We start from the raw sequence: 18,448 nt of genomic DNA, 5'->3' as shown, positions 1-18,448 counted from the left end.
GGTTCCACAGTTTTTGGTTTTTTTACATTTTTTTTTTTCCTATGTGAGCTGTAGCCTATTGTTTTCGATTTTTTGTGTGACAGTTTGTTTTTAATTTGCAGGTGTGGTTTTAAAACGTAATGGACTTTCTTTAGATTTATCCTCTAAAAAAATCAATGAGAAGATAGAGAATATATATAAAGAAAAGGAGTGTATCTCTTTAAAAGAAATAAATAACATTGTAAGTATTTAAAATTGAATTAACAGAAAAGCTTATAGTTTTGCTTTTTTTATCTATAACATAAACAAAAATGTTTTAGTCTTCAGAGGTACTTAGCTATATAACCTGAGCACTATTCTGTACATAGTGAACATAATTGTTTGAATCAATATTTTCAGATCCAATTATCCTATCAGAAAATAAAATCATAAAGTTGGCATCTTAGAAGCAAATCCTTTCTTTTAATACACTAAACTCTGATGCCACAAAGAGAAATGGCAAAAGAATCCATATATATGAACATTTAAATAACTCTTTATAGAGGCAAAGCATTGAAAACTTGTGGGATGATTCCTATGAGTTGGGGAATGGTTTAACATATCATAGAATGGAAATGTAATAGGATATTGTAAATGTTGCTGTAACAAATTTAAAAGGGACTTTTTCAGAGAAACCTGGGAATACTTGTCCCTCATTTCATTCTGTATCATTTCATACACTAGGAGAACAATTTATACAATGACAACAATATTATAGAAACAAAACAACTTTGAAAGACTTAATATTAAGAACTCTGATAATATAATGCCTGGCAGTGATTTCAAAGTGTGCTACCCAACACTTGACATGAGTACCAGACTTCACAGTGCAGAATGAGACACAGCCTAATAACCTTGAACAAATTGCCATTCAACCTCTGCTTGAATATCTTCTCATGACTTAGAAGGTCAGTATTTTCTGAAAGGTCTTACTCTACTTTGGGACAGTTCTTATGGTTAACGAAATTTTGTATTTTATCAAGCCAAAATCAGACACTTTTTAAAAAAAAAAAAAACTCTTTATATTCAAAACATATGCACAGAAAATCAGGCACTTTTAACGATCTTCAGCTTATAACTGTAATCCTGCATTTTGGCATTAGAGTAAGTCAAATACCTTTTCCGATATGACAGCCTTCCAGATACTTGAAGGAAGCTGTTATTATGTGATCCCTTAAGTCTTCTATCCTCTAAGCTAAATGTTCTTAGGTCTTTCAACTGATTCTTCTGTGGCAGGAGTTTTTTTTTACTCTTGTGTCTATGAACATTTTTTTAAAAATTATTTTTTGTTAAAGCTTTTTCTTTTCAAAAAACATATGCATGGATAATTTTTCAACATTGTAACCCCCTCCTTTTCCCTTCCCCTAGATAGCAATATATTAAACATGTTAAAATTATATGTTAAATCTAATATATGTATACATATTTATACAATTAACATGTTGCACAAGAAAAATCAGATCAAAAATGAAACAAAAATGAGAAAACAAAATTCAAGCAAACAACAAAATGAGTGAGAATGCTATGTTGTAGTCCACACTTGGCTCCCACTTCCTCTCTCTGGGTGTAGATGGCTCTCTTCATCACAAGATCATTGGAACTGGTCTGAATCATGTCATTGTGTGAACATGTTTTTAAAAAGCTATTTTGATAGCCATATTTAAATGTAATTGGTTTTCTTTGACATCCTGTATATTCTTTTGCATTTTAAAAGCATTATTTTGAGAATGGTTTCATAAGCTTAACTAGAATCCAAAAGATGGCCATCAGAGACCCCAAAAAAGTACCTTATCATCATGGGTTGCCATCTTGAACAGTATTCTCTTGATGGTATGACTACCATAGCTTGTTTTTAGTTTGCCTATCACACTGTGGGTTAATCTTGATCTTGTAGACATTTTCATTCTAAAAACGTTAATTCTCTAGTCATGTCTATCCCTCTTAAGCTTTTGCAATGGATTTTTAAAAATCCTAATTGTAGGGCTTGGAATTTATTCCTATTAAAGTCCATCTTATTAGATTTGCTTTGGTCTAGTTTGTCAAGATGTTTCCTGATCCTGATTCTGTCCTCTGTTGTCATAGCTATTCATTTTAGGTTTGTGCCATCAGTTAATTTGATAAGCAAGTCACTAGTGCAGTTATTCCCCTCTTGGAGGCCCAGTGAGATCTCTGGGGCATTCTATTAGAAACTTTCATTTGATTTGGGCAAGCTCTGTAATCTCCTTGAATTTCAGCTTCCTAATTTGCCAAGTTAAGGGGAGAGAGACGAGATGACTTCTAAATGCTAGTTATAATTTGGATTCCACCTAACTGTAAGAGCATCATATTAGTAGGTATGTGGCCCTAGATAAAGTCTACGCTTGAAATTAAGACTTGAATTCAAATTCTGTGTCAGATACTTATTAGCTGTGTGGACCCAGACAAGTCACTTGACCTCAAAATGGGAAAAATAATGGCACCTATTTTCCCAGATTAGATTATCATGAGGATCAAATGAGATAATATTTGTAAAATGCTTAGTATGTAACGTGTGGCGCATGGAAACATTTGGTACAGGCTTCCTTTTCCCTTCCTCCTATATCTCTAGATTTTATTTTCAAGAATAACAGAGGAAACTTTACACAATGCTGTCCCAAAATCTAGGTATATATGAGACTTGTTAATCAGGGAAAAATGCTACAGCATTTCCCTGATTTACAAATTTCATGACCAGGAGAGAAAGAAGTTAGTCTATGTGCATAATCAGTTGTGGATAATGCCATGCTGCAAGTTAGTGAGCATAATTTCCTCTATATGACCACAAAACATGTCTTTAATAACATTCTAGAATTTGGCTGTGAATTAAAGGCAGTCTTTGCATTCAATAGTTGGCAAACTCTAAATGCAAACATTTTTTTAAAAGTACTTTTCTCTCTCCTAATCACATTTCCCTTCACGGAGAATTAAACAATAGCTTTGTTAGCACATCTATTTGATTTTAATGTTCTATTATTTTAAAAAAATATTGTGATTTCCTAACGAGTGCTAGCAATGTTCATTTGATCTAACAGAACTCTTCTAAGAATTATACAGGGTGTCCCATAAATCTTATTATAGTAGTTTTAAACTTTAAGTTTAAGCAGCAACTCATTATAATGGCAAAAAGTTAAAAATTAAATGTATGCCCATCATTCAAGAATTGGCTGCACTGTTGGTGACATATGAATACAAGGGAATATGAGCTGTATGGCAGCTTTAATAACTTAAAACTGCAGTAAGATTTTTGAGACTCTCTATTTAAACAAAAATAACTAACAGATGGGCCATGCCTGATAAAGTGATGTGTTCCATACTTATAGTCTGTCTATTGAAAGAATAAAATGTTTTACTTTAAAGGCTCAAAAATGAAGATGTCAGTTCTTTGCTCAGAGTTTTGTACTATGCCACTGTTTCCAATTAGGTAATTGTGGTCATTATGTGACTTGTTCGCTTGGTTCTAATTTATTTCACTCTACACCTATACATACAGGTGTTTCTAAATTCTCTGAAATTTTCATGGTCATTATTTCTTATTCTCTTATGTTGATATATCATAGTATCCCTCAAATGATGGGCATCTACTTGGTTTCTGCTTTTTTGCTAATCTAAAAAATAGTGTTGTAGTTTACAATTGTACAACTGTACTGTGTGCCAACTTTTTAACACTATGTCATTCTTCTACATGTAATTTTCTATTTATAATATATAATTATAAATTTTAAAATGTTCCAGTGAAATTCCCGACAATGCCACAATAATAGTAACATTAATATCCTCCAAATTAGCCTTTTTGGCAACTAAAAATTACTTTTTGCTTTACAATTTAATGATATCTAGAATTTGTTTCTCTTTAGTACTCTAGTTCTTCCCATTGCTGTTAAAGTAATTCTAATTTTACTCAAGCACAGTTCTACTCAACCAACTTCAGCAATTTTCTGGTACACTAGGATTAAATATAAACCCTTCTCTTAAGCAATTTTTTCTTTCTTTTTCTTTTATCTCTGTTAAGTATTTTAAGACCATCACAATGTGGCCCTAACCTCCCTTTCCTGCCTCATTGAACATTATTCCCCTTGTACACTCTATCGGACAGATTGGTCCTTATCTTTCTCACACAGGATGCTCCATGTTCTGTTGCAGTCAGTGCTTTTGTGTTGACCAGACCACATGTTGAGAATCCCCTTCTTCCTTACATCTGCCTCAAGAGAGTCTTTTTTCCTTTAAGAAGCAACGTAGGCCCCATCTTCTGAGGGAAGCCTCTCCTGATTGTTCCAACTGGTAGAGCTTTTCCTCCAAATGATCTTGTTTAGTTATTTTGTATAATTTTTAATTTATTCATTTTCAAATTAAATGTTGTATATCTTTTTATATGTACTTTCTCATCTATTAGGGTGTAAGCTCTTTCATTTTATATATATATAGAGAGAGAGAGAGAGAGCACGCACGCGAGTGAGCACGCGAGCACAGTGACCACAGTGACTCTCAGTGGAGGTATTTGGAGAATATTTGCTAATTAATCAAATCTAAGGTGGCCTCCAAAGGGTACTTCCACTTGTACTTGAGCATCCAGTTCCTGCTCTGAATCAGGTCCTAATAATTTCCTTCATTGCTCCTTACGCCTTTTGAAAGGGTAATTAGGTGGTGTAGTGAGTGCCAGGCCAGGAGTCAGGAAGGCTCATCCTCCTGTGTTCAGATCCAGCCTCAGACACTCACCAGCCGTGCGACTCTGGGCAAGTCATGTATTTGCCTCAGTTTCATCATCTGTAAAATGAGCTGGAGAAGAAAGTTGCCTAAATGGGGTCACAAAGAGTCAGGCATAAATAACTGAGAAACAATGAACTCAAAAACAATAAACTTTTTTGAAAAATGAAATCATTCCAAAGCCATGTCTAGAGTTCATTAGCTAGTTTATTTTGGGGAAGGAGTACTTCATCAGACGTTGGTTTCCTTGGTGTTCCTGATCTTTTTTGCTTATTTTTTGGTTTTTCTCTCAACTGATCTTTCTTGCCCTCTTGGCAGCATCTGACAACATTGACCACCTTCTTCTCCCTGGGTTTTCATGATACTCGTCTTCATTGGGTCCCCACCTGCCGGCTTGACCTTCCTTTTGAGGCTTGTCACCCATCATTTCTTCAACTACGGTTCTATCCTAGAGCTTTGTCCTCCATACCCTTATCTTTTTCTATTCACTTTTAGTACCCTCTTCAGCTTCTGTGGGTTTAATTGTGATCTCCATGTCAAATCCACTTCCCAGTCTTTGATTCCAGTCCTACAACCTCCCCCAGTCTCTAGTGTTATTCACTTAGGTCACTTGTAAATTTTCAGCTAGATATCTCATAAGCAACTTAAATATAAGGAAAATACAATTCCTGAAGGTGTAGCCAAGATGGTGGAGAAAAGGCAAGAACTTAGCTAAGCTCTCCCAAATTTGTCTCCGGACAACTTTAAATCAGCCTTGAAATGAGTTCTGGAATGACAGAACCTACAAAAAAAGTGAAACAATTTTCCAGTTCAAGATAACTTAGAAGGACTGTGGAAAAACTTGGATAAAAGGGAAGCATAGCCTAGTGTAAGTAATGTCGGGGCAAGGCAGTGGAGTCTCCTAGTCTCAGGGCTGTCCTGCCTCAGGCCAATGGCACACAGCAGGCTATCTATGAGGCTTCTAGTCCTTGGTCAGCCGGTGGGTTGTCTGGCACAGCAGGTGAGCATCTAGGCCCAGAGATCCACTCAGCACAACAAGCCAGTGACCAGGCCTCTGGCCTTCTGCACAAAAAGCTTGGAAAAGTGCCTGCTATATACTCCAGGATCAAATTTGAACTTAAAAAGTCATGAAATAGCTAGAAAATGAGCAAAAAATAAAAACACTTGAAAGCTACTATGGTATAGGGGAGATCAAAACAAATTCAGAAGAGGATAATAGTGTGAAAATGCAAATTTTAAAGAGAAATATGAATTGATCTCAAGCTCAGAAAGACCTCCTAGAAGAGCTCAAACAGCATTTTAAAAGTCAAATTAAGAGAGAAAAAAATTGGGAAAAGAAATAAAAATCAAGAGAATCATGAAAAAAAGTCAACAGTTTGGCAAAAGAAACAGAAAAATGGAAAAAAAAGATATACAATGATTCACTGAAGAAAACTTATTAAAAACTAAAACTGGCCAAATGTAAAAGGAGATACAAAAGCTGGCTGAAAATAATGCCTTGAAAATTAGAATTGGGCAAGTGGAAACTAACAACTCTCTGAGATAGTAAAAATCAAAAGCAAAAGAATGGGAAAAATAGAAGAAAAAGTGGAATACCTCATTAAAAAAACAACTAACCTGGAAAATAAATCTAAGAGAGAGATAGTTTAAGAATTATTGGAACACCTAAAAGCCTCGATCAAAAAAAGAGACTGGACAGTTATTTTTCTTAATAGCATTTTATTTTTCTAATTACATGTAAAGATGTTTTTCAATATTAATTTTTGTAAGATTGAATTTCAAATTTTTTCTCCTTATCTCCCTTGCCTCCATCTTCCCCAGCAACCGATGTGATATCAGGTATACATGTGTAATCATTTTGTTGTTGTTGTTTTGCTAAGGCAATTGGGGTTAAGTGACTTACCCAGGGTCACATATCTAGGAAGGATTAAGTGTGTGAGGACAGATTTTAACTCGGGTCCTTCTGACTTCAGCGCTGGGCCTCTATCTACGGTGCCACCTAGCTGCCCCATGTATAATCATTTAAAACTTAAATGTGTCATTTTGGGCAAGAAAAGTCAGACTAAAAAGTGTGTGTGTGTGGGTGGGGGGGAAATGAGGAAAAAAGCAACCAAACAAAAAAAAAGGTGAAAGTAGTATGCTTCAATCCACCTTCAGTCTCCATAGTTCTCACTGTGGTTGTGGATGGCATTTTCTATCTCAAGTCTATTGGAACTGTCTCATATCACTGCATTTCTGAGTAGAGCTGTCTTATCATAAATGAACATCCCATGATCTTGCTGTCACTGTATACAATGTTCTCCAGGTTCTGTTCACTTCAGTCAGCATCAATTCATGTAAGTCTTTTTAGGCTTTTCTGAAATTAGCTTCTTCATCATTTTTTATAGAATAATAATATTCCATTACTTAATATATCATAACTTATTCAGTTATTTTCCAACTGATGGGCCTCTACTCAATTTCCATTTTCTTGCCACTAAAAAAAGAGTTTTGCATGTATAGATTTGTCCCATCTGGTCTTTTCTGTCTACCCACCTTATAGTTGCCTTAGTTCAGGCTCTCACCATTTATACGAGGACTATAAAATCTGAATGGGTTACATCCCTATTTAAGTTTCAGTGGTTTCCCATTGCCTTTAAGATAAAACACAAACTCCCCTGGTTAGCCATGTAAGCCAGTAAACATAATCTAACCAACCATTTCAGGCTAAGTACACACTATTCCTTTCCCATACTACAAATGAACCACTTGATGCTAGAATCGAAGTTCTTTGAGGTGAAGAGCTCTTTGACTTTTAAATTTGTATTTTCTGTTCCTAGTACCCTACTTCCTGTTCTAGAGTATGGGTGCTAGTTCTGTGGCTAGCTCTGCCTTTAGGGAGTTTTAATCAATTTGTTGTAGTCAAGTAATGACTTAAATATTTACCTATAAATTACTGGGTTAATTAATATGTATAGATTTACCTTGGCGTCATCCTCATACTACTCCTAGTCTAGGCAGCTGATTGTTGTTAAGGACTTCCTGTTCTAGCTCTAGGACTACTGCTGGAATGAATACCAATAGAGGATAAAAAGGCAATCCCTGCTTTCAAGGAGTTTGTCGTCTAATGGGGGAAGACACCATAAAAGGGGGTAATTTTCTGGACAGGAGCATGCTATCTAAAGCACAGCCTAGGAGGAGACTGAAGATTAGTTGGTCTGACCCCTTCCCAGACGTAGGAAGAATTCGCCAGTGGCTGAAGAGGGCTTGCAGAGTAGAGGAATGTTCTTAGACATCCCCACCCCACCCCCAATACTTCATTTATGGCCTTCCTTGTCTCTTCACTTCAAATACAACCACTGTTGCTGCACTTCCAGATCCCTGCCACTTTTCCTGTTCTCAGCCCACTCTCACCTTCACTGCAATCCCCTCTACCTCTGGAAAGCCGGGTTCTTGTAGGCTAGCTTTTGTCTTATCTCTCCAGAACCACATCATCACCTAGCTATATTTGACTCCTGCTGCCAAACGAGTAAGACTTCCTTTCCCTCAGTCTCCACTTAGCATCTAGCTGGAGAGCAAGAGCCCGATGTAGCTGGAAGGAAAGGGCCGTCGTTGTGCTAACTTATAGCTTTGTTCCCCATCTCTTAGCATAGTGCCCGACCCATGGTAAATGTTTAATAATGAGCTTCTCAGTTTTCATAAATAAGCTGTTTAAGATGTGAAATTAAATTTTGAATGCTTTTAAAAGCTGTGGTGTTTTGACAGAAGGCATTCTAGCAGCAATAAATACTAAGATTTTCTTAGTATATATTTAGGAATATAGGCATTTTTGAAAATGTTTCTGTTTTGTGCAGACTGTTGCAGCTTCAGCATACTGTCCTAGAAAAGGAGGCATAACTATTTATGCTGAGCCAGATGTACGAGCAGAAAGGTATGATTGAGAATTCAGTAAAGTTGCTTATAGAATTAATTTTAGCTATCCTAACCTGCCTTGGTTTCCAAAAGGGGGCAAAGGATGTATTTTGGTAACTATTCAGCAAAATAAATGACAGTTTCTTCAGTACCTAAACAATAAACGCTATTTTAAAAATTTGCAATTAGTTGAATATTAATGATTCTATGTGTAACTGAACCCTTTAATCTTTTATTTGAGTGCAAAGTGGTTCTGGGCTCGACTCTGCCCTCAACAATGTTTCTGTCAGTGTCACTGATAAAAAATTGGGGTCCTTATTAAATTTGTAGATGACACATAGAGCAGGGAAGCATAATAAATATTATTAAAGGTAGACTCCAGATTTTCAAATTTGACAGTTTGGAATTAAATGTTAAAAGCAGGAAGATTGAAAAAAAGATAGATAATTCTTAAACTGAGACTTCAAAATGTACTTCAACAAAAGTTTGTACTGATAGTTGCTGAGAGTGATAAATAACAATGAACATGATTTCTACAACTTTACTCCTACTCCCCCTTCTTAGTCTAGTGCTGGAGGTTGATGGGGGAAATGATGATGAGAGACAAATAACTATAATGTTAGTTAAATGTTATAAAAGAGGTGTGGACAGAGTACACAAGGGAACATACATAATACAGCATGTCACATAGAAAGTACTTAATAAATGCTTATTGATTGTTGATCTATATTATCGATAGTTAATGTAAAAGAAATGAAAGTTTTCTGTAGACCACAAACTTTTTTAGCCAGTATTTTATGGCAGGTGTTCTTTTGAATGGACATACTTTTAAACTCTCTTAATAAAAATAAAACATTCATATCATGGGATATACCTAATTTCTATCTCATATTCAATGCTGATCAGTCTGCCTCCAAAGTTTAGTGCCTTACCATTGATGGTGAGTCCAAAAGGTGACAAAAATGGTGAGGGATTAGTCTAGAAGCTATATCATGTAAAAAAAAAAGTGGAAAGAGCTAAGATTGTTTACCCTAGAGAAGACGTGCACAAATAATTAAATGCATCACTTAAGAGAGAAGTATATACAAATTGGGAAAGATCCCTTAGGTCAAATGTAGCCCAATAAAGTCTTCATGACAGAAGTGTCATTTGAGTGAGTTCTGAAAAGATTGAGGAACATTTCTTGGTAGATATTTTGGAGGCCACTGTTGGCATCTCCACAACATAAAAGATGGCTTAAAGGTAGAAAAGGCTGGGACACTTTAGAGAAGCAGTCACAGTCCAATTTAGCTGGAATGTCAGTTTAATCAAACAAATGAGGTGGCGACATACTTTTTTAAAAAACTATTTTCAGTGTTTTTGACATATATTTATAAAATTTTCTCATATGAACTTTTCTTTTAAATTTTCTAGTTCTTGTCAGAAGTTTAATGAAAAACAATTCAAATTGACATTGAAGAAGAAATATGATGAAAAAAATGGCTGTGTGAAGTAAGGAATTTTCTCTTGTGCTTAGAAAGTTTAATAATGGCATGAAAAATTAAATTTGTCACATGATTTCACACTGAGAATCAATTACATTTCTCTTGGAAGCCATAATACCATATATAACACATGTAATAACTTTGATTGCCTTTTTCCTGTGGTCAGGTGATTTTTCTCCTTGTTTGTTTTTAGTTTTGTTTCATGTTTCTGAAGTTTTTTGATGGTAAATAATGATGGTTTTTTTCTGATTATAATAGAGGAGTGTGCCAACAGCAGCAGTTATAAAAATGTTCATCAGATATAATAATTCATTTACTGGTGACTTTGAATTTTTTGAAGCAAGCAGTATTATGTGTTAAATTTTGCTCTTGATTTCTGTCTTTGTTGGATTTTTGGTTTTTTCCCCAGGTAGTTTTAAGAGTGAAAAAGAATTGATCACTGAAATAAATATCACTGCTTGTATTAAAGACTCTCTTCAGGTGAAGTTAATTTCCCATAATTTGAATCTGTAGATAATTCTGCATCTCATCAAATTAACAAAGAGTTGATTTCAAAATGACTTTAATAGAGTTTGCCTTTTGAGAAACTATAAGTTTTTTTTTTTTTTTCATGGAAAAGACATGCATTTTTATTAGTTACCAGACATAAAAAGCACCTTAATACAGGTTAGTTGTAATTTGATGATGCACTTGCTTCGTTAAGGATTCAGGTGGAGGACAGAGTGTGAATATATCCATGTCATGATGTACGCTCGTTTGTTCTCTGTACTTAATTTTGTTAGCCAACATAAGTCTAAGGTCCCCACAAGAATGAATTGTTTGCCTGACAGTTTAGTAATTTTTTCTCCTTTGCCTCATTTTTCACATTTATAAAAGGGAATAAATTATAATATTGAAGGACCTGTTTTACCTCCAAAAAGTCTTTTATGGTTCTTTGATTTGCCTCATTTTTTTTTACATCTATAAAAGGAAATAAATTATATGTAATCTTTAAGGGTCCTTTATCTCCAAAAAGTCTATGGTTTTTGTCTGCTTTATGACATATAGACCATTTTTAATGTGATTTAGCTGTATTAAAATAATTGCTTTGAAAACACAAAAATATTCTAAAATTGTCATTCTTATTTAATATTTTGTAGGTTGCTACAATTTTTAAATCCTGATCCTTTGAAAACTGATGGCATTCATGATATGCAGCAGGTATTCCAAGGCCTCAAAAGCAACAAAAATATTTTTTGCTCATGTTTACATTATCATCACCTTTCTGCTTTAAAATCTGAGAATGTGGGGGAAAACGTAGTAGTATATCTCTAGTAAGAGCTCTTCATAACTTTGGAACCCAACATAACTTTTTAAAAAATTTTTTGTTCTCTTTACAGTTTTTTAAAAATATAAGTGGAGTAGTACAATTAATTATATTTAGTGAAAAGTAGTGTCTTTTTTAGATGTAATATGATCTATAAGATTATGATATAAAGATTTATAAGATCATATGATCTATATGGTCCTAAGAGTGTCAGATCCCTCCTCTGCTAAGACTATTGGTAGATATCAAACATTCAATCTGAAAGGTCCAGAGGTCTACCTTTCCTTTGTTAAATAGTAATAGTAACTCTATTGATTGGAGTAATTTTTCACCTATATTTCATAAATTTATCCATGTATAAAACTTGATGTTGAAAAACACATATCTTTTGTGAATCTTCATTTGTGGTCATCTTTAAAAATAGTTAATAATCAATTTTGCTCACTTCATCAGTTGCAGAAATCCAAGTCTAGCATCCCACAACCTTCTGTTGTTCTTCGAAATAAAATTGAACCCTGTTCATTTGAAACTGCACCTCTTTCAGTGGATTTAAAAAAGGTAAAATATTATCTTTGAAATATGTGGCAGTTATATATTGAACTAATATATTGAAGTGTAATGGTCTTTAGTTCTTTAGATGGCAGTAGTATGGCTTTTTTTAAAAAACATGATTAATTTTTCATTCCAGTAATGCTTTCTAAAGCAGGGTTTATTGTAAGTGTTCCCTAGGAGGAGAAAAGTGCTTTTTAAGTCTTAAATTATATGTGTGAGAAAGAATTGTTACTTTTTTTTTTAGTATGCATAAGCAGGGAACTTCTGGGGAGAATGATATAGCTGGAAGTCAGATAAAGAGCTATAGAACTTTTCATTGTGCTAGCTCTGAGGAGTCCTTTACTGTTTGTTGAATAGACTCAAGTGTGTTGATTCTGTATAGAATATATACTTTTTTATTTCTCGACCTCAGAGAAATGTTCTAGCTTGACTGACTTTTCTGTTTTTTCCTCCTATCTGGGTAAAGACAAGCAAATAAGCAAAAAGCTATTTGAAGCAGAAAACTATGGTTCTCTCCCTGAGAAAAGATGTGGTAGATGGCATAGGACTAATATGGTATGGGACAAAGAAAATTAAAATCTTGAGGAACCTGAGATATTCCTTTGTTCTAATAAAAGTGTCCAATTAAGTAAAAACTCACCTACATGGTGAGCCTCTTAATTTATAGAGGCCAGAGAAGAAAGTATAATCCAGAAATGGTTTGAATGTGAGAAACCTTTTATGAAACACTGTGATGTACCAGAAAAAATATAGTTAAACAATTTGCCTTCAGCATTATTTGTGTGAACACGGGCAAATTGCTTCTTCTCTTCTTCCCTCAGTTTCTTCATCTATTTAATGAGAAAAATAATATTTGCACTATGCAATGAAGATAATATGTTCACTCTCTGCTTCACAGTGTGGTTGAGAAAGGAAATTTAACAGAATACCATGTTAATAAGAATCCTTGTTATATACTCTTAAATAATAAAATATAAGAATGAGTATATAACTTCAGTATTAAAGATATACAATAATTGAATAAAAATATATATTAAACTTTTGAAATCATAATGAAATATTATTAATGAAATAGAATGATGACATATTATACAGTAAATAATAATAGTAATAGATCCTCTGGGAACAAAGTTTCATTTAACAAAATCCTGACCCTTGGCAATGGGTGGTGATGTGTCTTGGGCAGGACAATTAACTTTTCAGCCTCATTTCCCTGTATAAAAGGGGCTAATACCTCTAGTGTTGTGATAAGTAAGATGCTTTGTAGAGTATAGTACAATGAGACATATTTATTATTATTATTCCTGTCCTGGAATATTCTAATCACCAGGGAGTATTTCCCCAGTTTTAACCATATGGTTTCATCACTGGGCTAATAATGAACTGAACATCCTCCACATAGGTGGCCAGCAGTTGTCAGCAAACAAATTTAAGTTCTTTCCGTGTCCTAGGTTGTAATTAGTCTGGGTCTGGATAGCTTGATCTCATTGAAGATAACCAGGTACCATTTCCTCACTTATTTGGGCTTTCATTTCATTATAGTTTTCCTATTTACACTTGGAGAAAATTTTCCTTTTTGGGAGAGAAAAATATCCACAAAATGAGACTTCGGTAGTTTTGGTTTTTTCAGATGGTTACCTTATTCCTTCTTAGATTTGGAACACAGAATAGCTTAAAAAAAAAACACCTTTTGTTTTCTTCATAATTTTTAAAAAATATAAAGGAGTAGTACAATTATAGTTAGTGAAAAATGGCAGCTTTTTAGATGTCAGCTAAATATAAAATGATGAGTAATTTTATGTTGTGGTAGATTTGAACCCTTACTGATTCAATCTATTCTTTGAGAATCCTTGTTGAAATTAAGTACAGAGTTCAGTGATATTATAATCAGATCTCTTTTCTACTAAGACTATTGTTGTCATTAAAGTATTTGGAAATCTTGTTGTCAAAAAGTAATCAGTGGCACGATATGTATAATAGTTCTCCATTCCATCCAAGCTTGCCCTTATGACTTTGGTAACATCAAATACCCAGTAATAGAAAAATTTGGGTAGTCTAATCCAGTAAAATCAGTTTTGTTTTAGTTCAAAATTTCGTTTGCTTACATGCAATTTTATTTCTTATGAGATAAAGTTAGAGGGATTGGCTCATCTTTCAGAATATAGTCAATTAATTGAGATTGTCATCCCTTCTTCCAGAATACTAGAGGGATTGTTGGTGAGATTTTTGGTATTGCTATCTGCTTTCATAATAATGAATGGTTTGGAAACTCATGTTCATTTATATGATGGGTGAAGTTGTTGTTTTTCTTATTTGCAAATTGCTAGTTCTCTGGATTTTTTCCGTAGACTTGTGGTTTTCCTAGTATAGTTTGAGGCTTGTAATATAGAGAATCAATTTCTTTTAAACATTTTAGAGCATTTTAGTTGACAGTTCAGACTTTTCTTGTCCTTATTTTTAAGATACGGTATGCTAGAGCCTGAAGTAGGATGTTTTGAACTGTGATGTCAATCCAGTTTAATTATGAAGGATAACATGAAGAATGAAATAGAATGATGACATATCATACGCTAAAATACAAATCTCAGATTAGCTTTCATATTGACAAATTAAAATTCATTGTTTACAAAAATGTAATTAAACAATTAATTGAACAAATAAATGTAATAGACAAATACATAATTTTTATAAAAATGTGATTAATATAGGTAGAACAATGGTGAGTTTAAAGTGATTTATATTTTCAGGCAAAAAGTACAGCTTTTGAAATAGACAGAATGTTCTTCATAAGTTGTTATTTTTTTTTAAAGGAATAATACAATAAGCTGAAAAGAGCTCTCGAGGTCATCTAGTCCAATTCCCCCATTTTACCAGTGAGAAAACTCAGGCTCAGAAGTTGAATAATTTGTTAAAGGTCACACAGGTAGGAAGAGAGTCAAGACAAACTTAAACTAGAATTTGGTATTCTCTTCTTACAAGACCTCATTGATGCCCTTAAAATGTCTCTTTTACATTAAATGCTGAAGTATATGTTAAGATGACCAGATCTCACCATTTCTCTTTCACAAAAGAAATTACTTTTATTTTTCATGAAGAATAAATATTTTAGCCAAATTTTTCTTTGAAACTTGAAAAAAATTTTGTATGCCCTCATAAAGCCTCTTTTCCTAAATTCTTGTCTTTACCCTACCTTTATGATGAAATGTTTAAAGAAGGAGTAAAAAGTACTTTATCAGTACAAAATCTTTTTTGTTTTATTAACTTTCTTTTTTCTTTTTCTAGATACTTAGAAAGAATAAGTTTCTAGGACCCAATCACACTGAGTCTTATTGCTGGCCACCAATAGCTCGTGGATGTGATGTGGTTGTCATATCTCATCATGGAAATGATCCTCTTTTATATATTCCACCAATGCTTACATTTTTGCAAACAGGGGGCTGCTATAAGTCATTGCCAAGTAGAAGTGGAGTAAGTTGAAAACTTTTTGTTTCACAATAAAAAAAAAATAAATTTATAATTTAAAATTCAGGTTCAGAGTTTTTCTAAACCCCAAGCTAAAACTAAGCAAGCTATGCTTCCTCTGTCCAGCACTTCATCTTTCACTCTTGACACCATTCCTACTTTTTATTCTCTCTGCTGATAATCATCTTTACTAGGCATCTGCTTTGCCAGTGGAATTTGGCTCTTGGAGATGTCACGGAATTGAAAGTCACTAGGAAAGATGAAGAGGAAAGGTGATAAGGATGTTGTGGGCACAGGCGGTGGGAGAGAATGGAGTGTCGAGCGGTTTGGAAGGTAAATCATGGTGAATTGTGCCTCCTACCACTGTCAAGAAGCTCCTCATCCTGGTATGGAAAGTTTCCCAGGCTTTGCGTCCTGTCCGGTCTCCAGATGGAGGCCTAGTGGGGGACAAAAGCGTCATCCCTAGGTGAGCCTGGGGAAGTGCCGGGACGCTCATCTCACCACAATGGGTACAGGGTCAGGGAATTTTAAGATACAACTTTCCAGTACTGTTGCTCTTAGCATCAATTGTGGGAATTTTTGAAAGGATATTATCATAGAGGAGGAGAGTGGCTTCTTGGACAATGGCAACAGAGTTACAATTGACATTGTATAGGACAAGTAACTTACTGATATTTGGTAGCAAATTATATTCTGTCAGTAGTAGTTAAAAGTTTTTTTCCATACAATATGCAGAAAATTAACTGGAAAGATTGAAAGTCTTAAGTTCCTTTTTCAGTGATGTCAGTGCTTCAGATGCCTCCATTGTGATTTTCCTGGGGCTGAATCTTCCTTAATCTTTCCCTAGTAAATATGTGGTAAGATTATTTGGCCCTTGAGGGCTTTGACAGGAGTTTTGATGGGGGACAAAATTTTGGAAGGAGCTTTTTTCTGGCTTTTGATCAGAGGTTCAGGATAGGGAATGTGCAGTAAGAATAATACTGAGAAAGAGTAATAAGTCATAACTTTTGAATAGTTATCTTAGAAGTTTGTGTGTTAATGAAGATTCTAAATCACATTGAAAAGAGACATGGATATTGTGGGGACGACACAGGACTAACTGTCAGATCCAGCTAGATTCTGTGTTTGTAGTCTTGGGAACAGCATTATGCCTCTCGGGGCTTCCATTTTTTACATTTGTAAAACAAGGGTGGACTATAGAATCTTTTAGGTCCCTTTAAACTTTGTGTTCATTTGTATCTAATTTATTTACAGGAAGCTGTTCAGATGCTAGATTTATTTTAAAAGTTCAATACATTTAATTTCCATTCCATAAAACTGAATTTTCTAGTGTATTAAGTACATTTTTTAAAAATTTTGATCCATAATTATATGAAATACTTCTTTTTTTGTCTTTTCAGCCATTAGCAGTAATTGTATGCCCTGGGTGGAAAAAAGCACAACATATTTTTGAACTATTAGAAGAGTATGGTAGATGCTCTAGACCTCTTCATCCCATGTTATTAATAATTGGACTTAACAAAGAAGAAGCTCAAAATACGAAGTTTCAGAGGGGATGTAAGTATATTTAGTAGAAATTAAATGGAGTCTTCTCGTTGCTCACATAGAAGAAAAATTGTTAATAGTGTTAAGTGTAGGTTTATGTAGGGAAATAGCTAAGATAATGTACCTTTGTGTTTTTCTTGATTTTATTCTTGAACTTTTTGGTAAAATCTTTTGTAGACTTTACAAAAAAACTAGTAAATGTGATAAGCACAACAATTTTAAGAGTTCATTCCATCTCATTGACATTAAGATAATCAAGTCTCCACATGTAAAAGGCTAGCTTATGGATTTTGGTTTTAGCTTAAATCTATTAATACCGTGAATCCAAATTGAAATCAATGCTAAATATTTTTTTTCTCAAATACACCAATTTTATTTTTTTAAAGCCACTTAACAAAAAGAAATTCCTAAAATCTGCAGCAATTTTATAATATCTCAGTTATGGAGATGTTTGAAAAATCTGTAGAGAAGATGAATTATATTCATTATTTTTTCTTTTGCAATATAGGTGAGGTGATTATAACAACACCCCATAGCCTTTTGAGACTTCTGAAGTATCATAGCTTGTTATTTCTTAGACTCTGTCACCTTATTTTTGATGAAATTGAAGTGTTATTCTTCGAAGCTGGTGAGCAAGTAAGTATGCTGCATATTCAGATACCATTGTTGACTCATGTTCAACATGTTCTAACAAGGATTAAAATATAAATATCTAGTTAAGAAAGTATGAAAATGCTCCAAAAAAAGTTAATTCTCCAAGTCTACCATTGGCAAAAAGACTGCTTCTAAGACTGAAAAATGCCTTGCATTTAGTAGTTATTTATTAAATTTTCGAATTGAAGAAAACTTGCCTGACAGTATGTTCTCTTATTTTTTTTAATTTTTCCCACTTAAAATTTAATATTTGTGTACCAACAAGGTTTTCTGAATCAATATTGCCATCTTTAATATTCTGGTCTTCCTTTATGTTTTTGGCTATATCTATATGCCTGTAGTAGAATTAAATATTACTGAAAAACTGTGAGTAGCTTGACAGGACCACAGTTTATAGAGATCTCAGATATTAATTGAAAATCTATTTCAAGGTAGTCCAAGCAACTCAATTCTACAAGAATCAAGTAGATTTAATCTGTTAGGATTTTTACATGCTTATTGTTATTTGTCAGTTAGCATCAGTTTTCTAAGTCATATGTCATTAAGTCAAATTATCTAATTGAAATAATTGTTTTTACAGATGCTTACTATTTTAGACTATTTCAAGAAAACTATTATAATTGAAGAAAGAGAATCTGCACCTCATCAGATTGTAGCTGTTGGAGCTCATTGGAGCAAACATATAGAACTTTTAACCAAAGAATTTATGAATGATCCTTACATTGTTATAACAGCTATGGAAGAAGCTGCTCTTTATGGAAATGTACAGCAGGTAAACTATGGATGTAATTTTTTTTCTTGGCACAGCGATTCATTC

The 18,448-nt window shown here is 33.8% G+C and overlaps 1 protein-coding gene across 1 annotated transcript in view; it reads left to right on the top strand.

Annotated features, from left to right (window-relative positions):
* The window catches only part of TDRD12 (tudor domain containing 12), a 57,117-nt gene that overhangs the window by 15,682 nt on the left and 22,987 nt on the right, over window positions 1-18,448 (top strand). The window contains exons 9-17 of the mRNA XM_031954381.1: window positions 102-220; window positions 8,571-8,647; window positions 10,042-10,119; window positions 11,252-11,312; window positions 11,872-11,976; window positions 15,253-15,438; window positions 16,833-16,989; window positions 17,486-17,613; window positions 18,212-18,403. Coding sequence (XP_031810241.1) covers window positions 102-220; window positions 8,571-8,647; window positions 10,042-10,119; window positions 11,252-11,312; window positions 11,872-11,976; window positions 15,253-15,438; window positions 16,833-16,989; window positions 17,486-17,613; window positions 18,212-18,403 — 1,103 coding nt within the window. The remainder of the gene's footprint in view (window positions 1-101; window positions 221-8,570; window positions 8,648-10,041; window positions 10,120-11,251; window positions 11,313-11,871; window positions 11,977-15,252; window positions 15,439-16,832; window positions 16,990-17,485; window positions 17,614-18,211; window positions 18,404-18,448) is intronic.

This window comes from Sarcophilus harrisii, chromosome 2 (genome assembly GCF_902635505.1).
Source record: "Sarcophilus harrisii chromosome 2, mSarHar1.11, whole genome shotgun sequence".
Lineage (NCBI taxonomy): Eukaryota > Metazoa > Chordata > Mammalia > Dasyuromorphia > Dasyuridae > Sarcophilus > Sarcophilus harrisii.
Note: the sequence above shows the minus strand (reverse complement) of the source record. Positions and strands in the feature narration are given on the sequence as shown.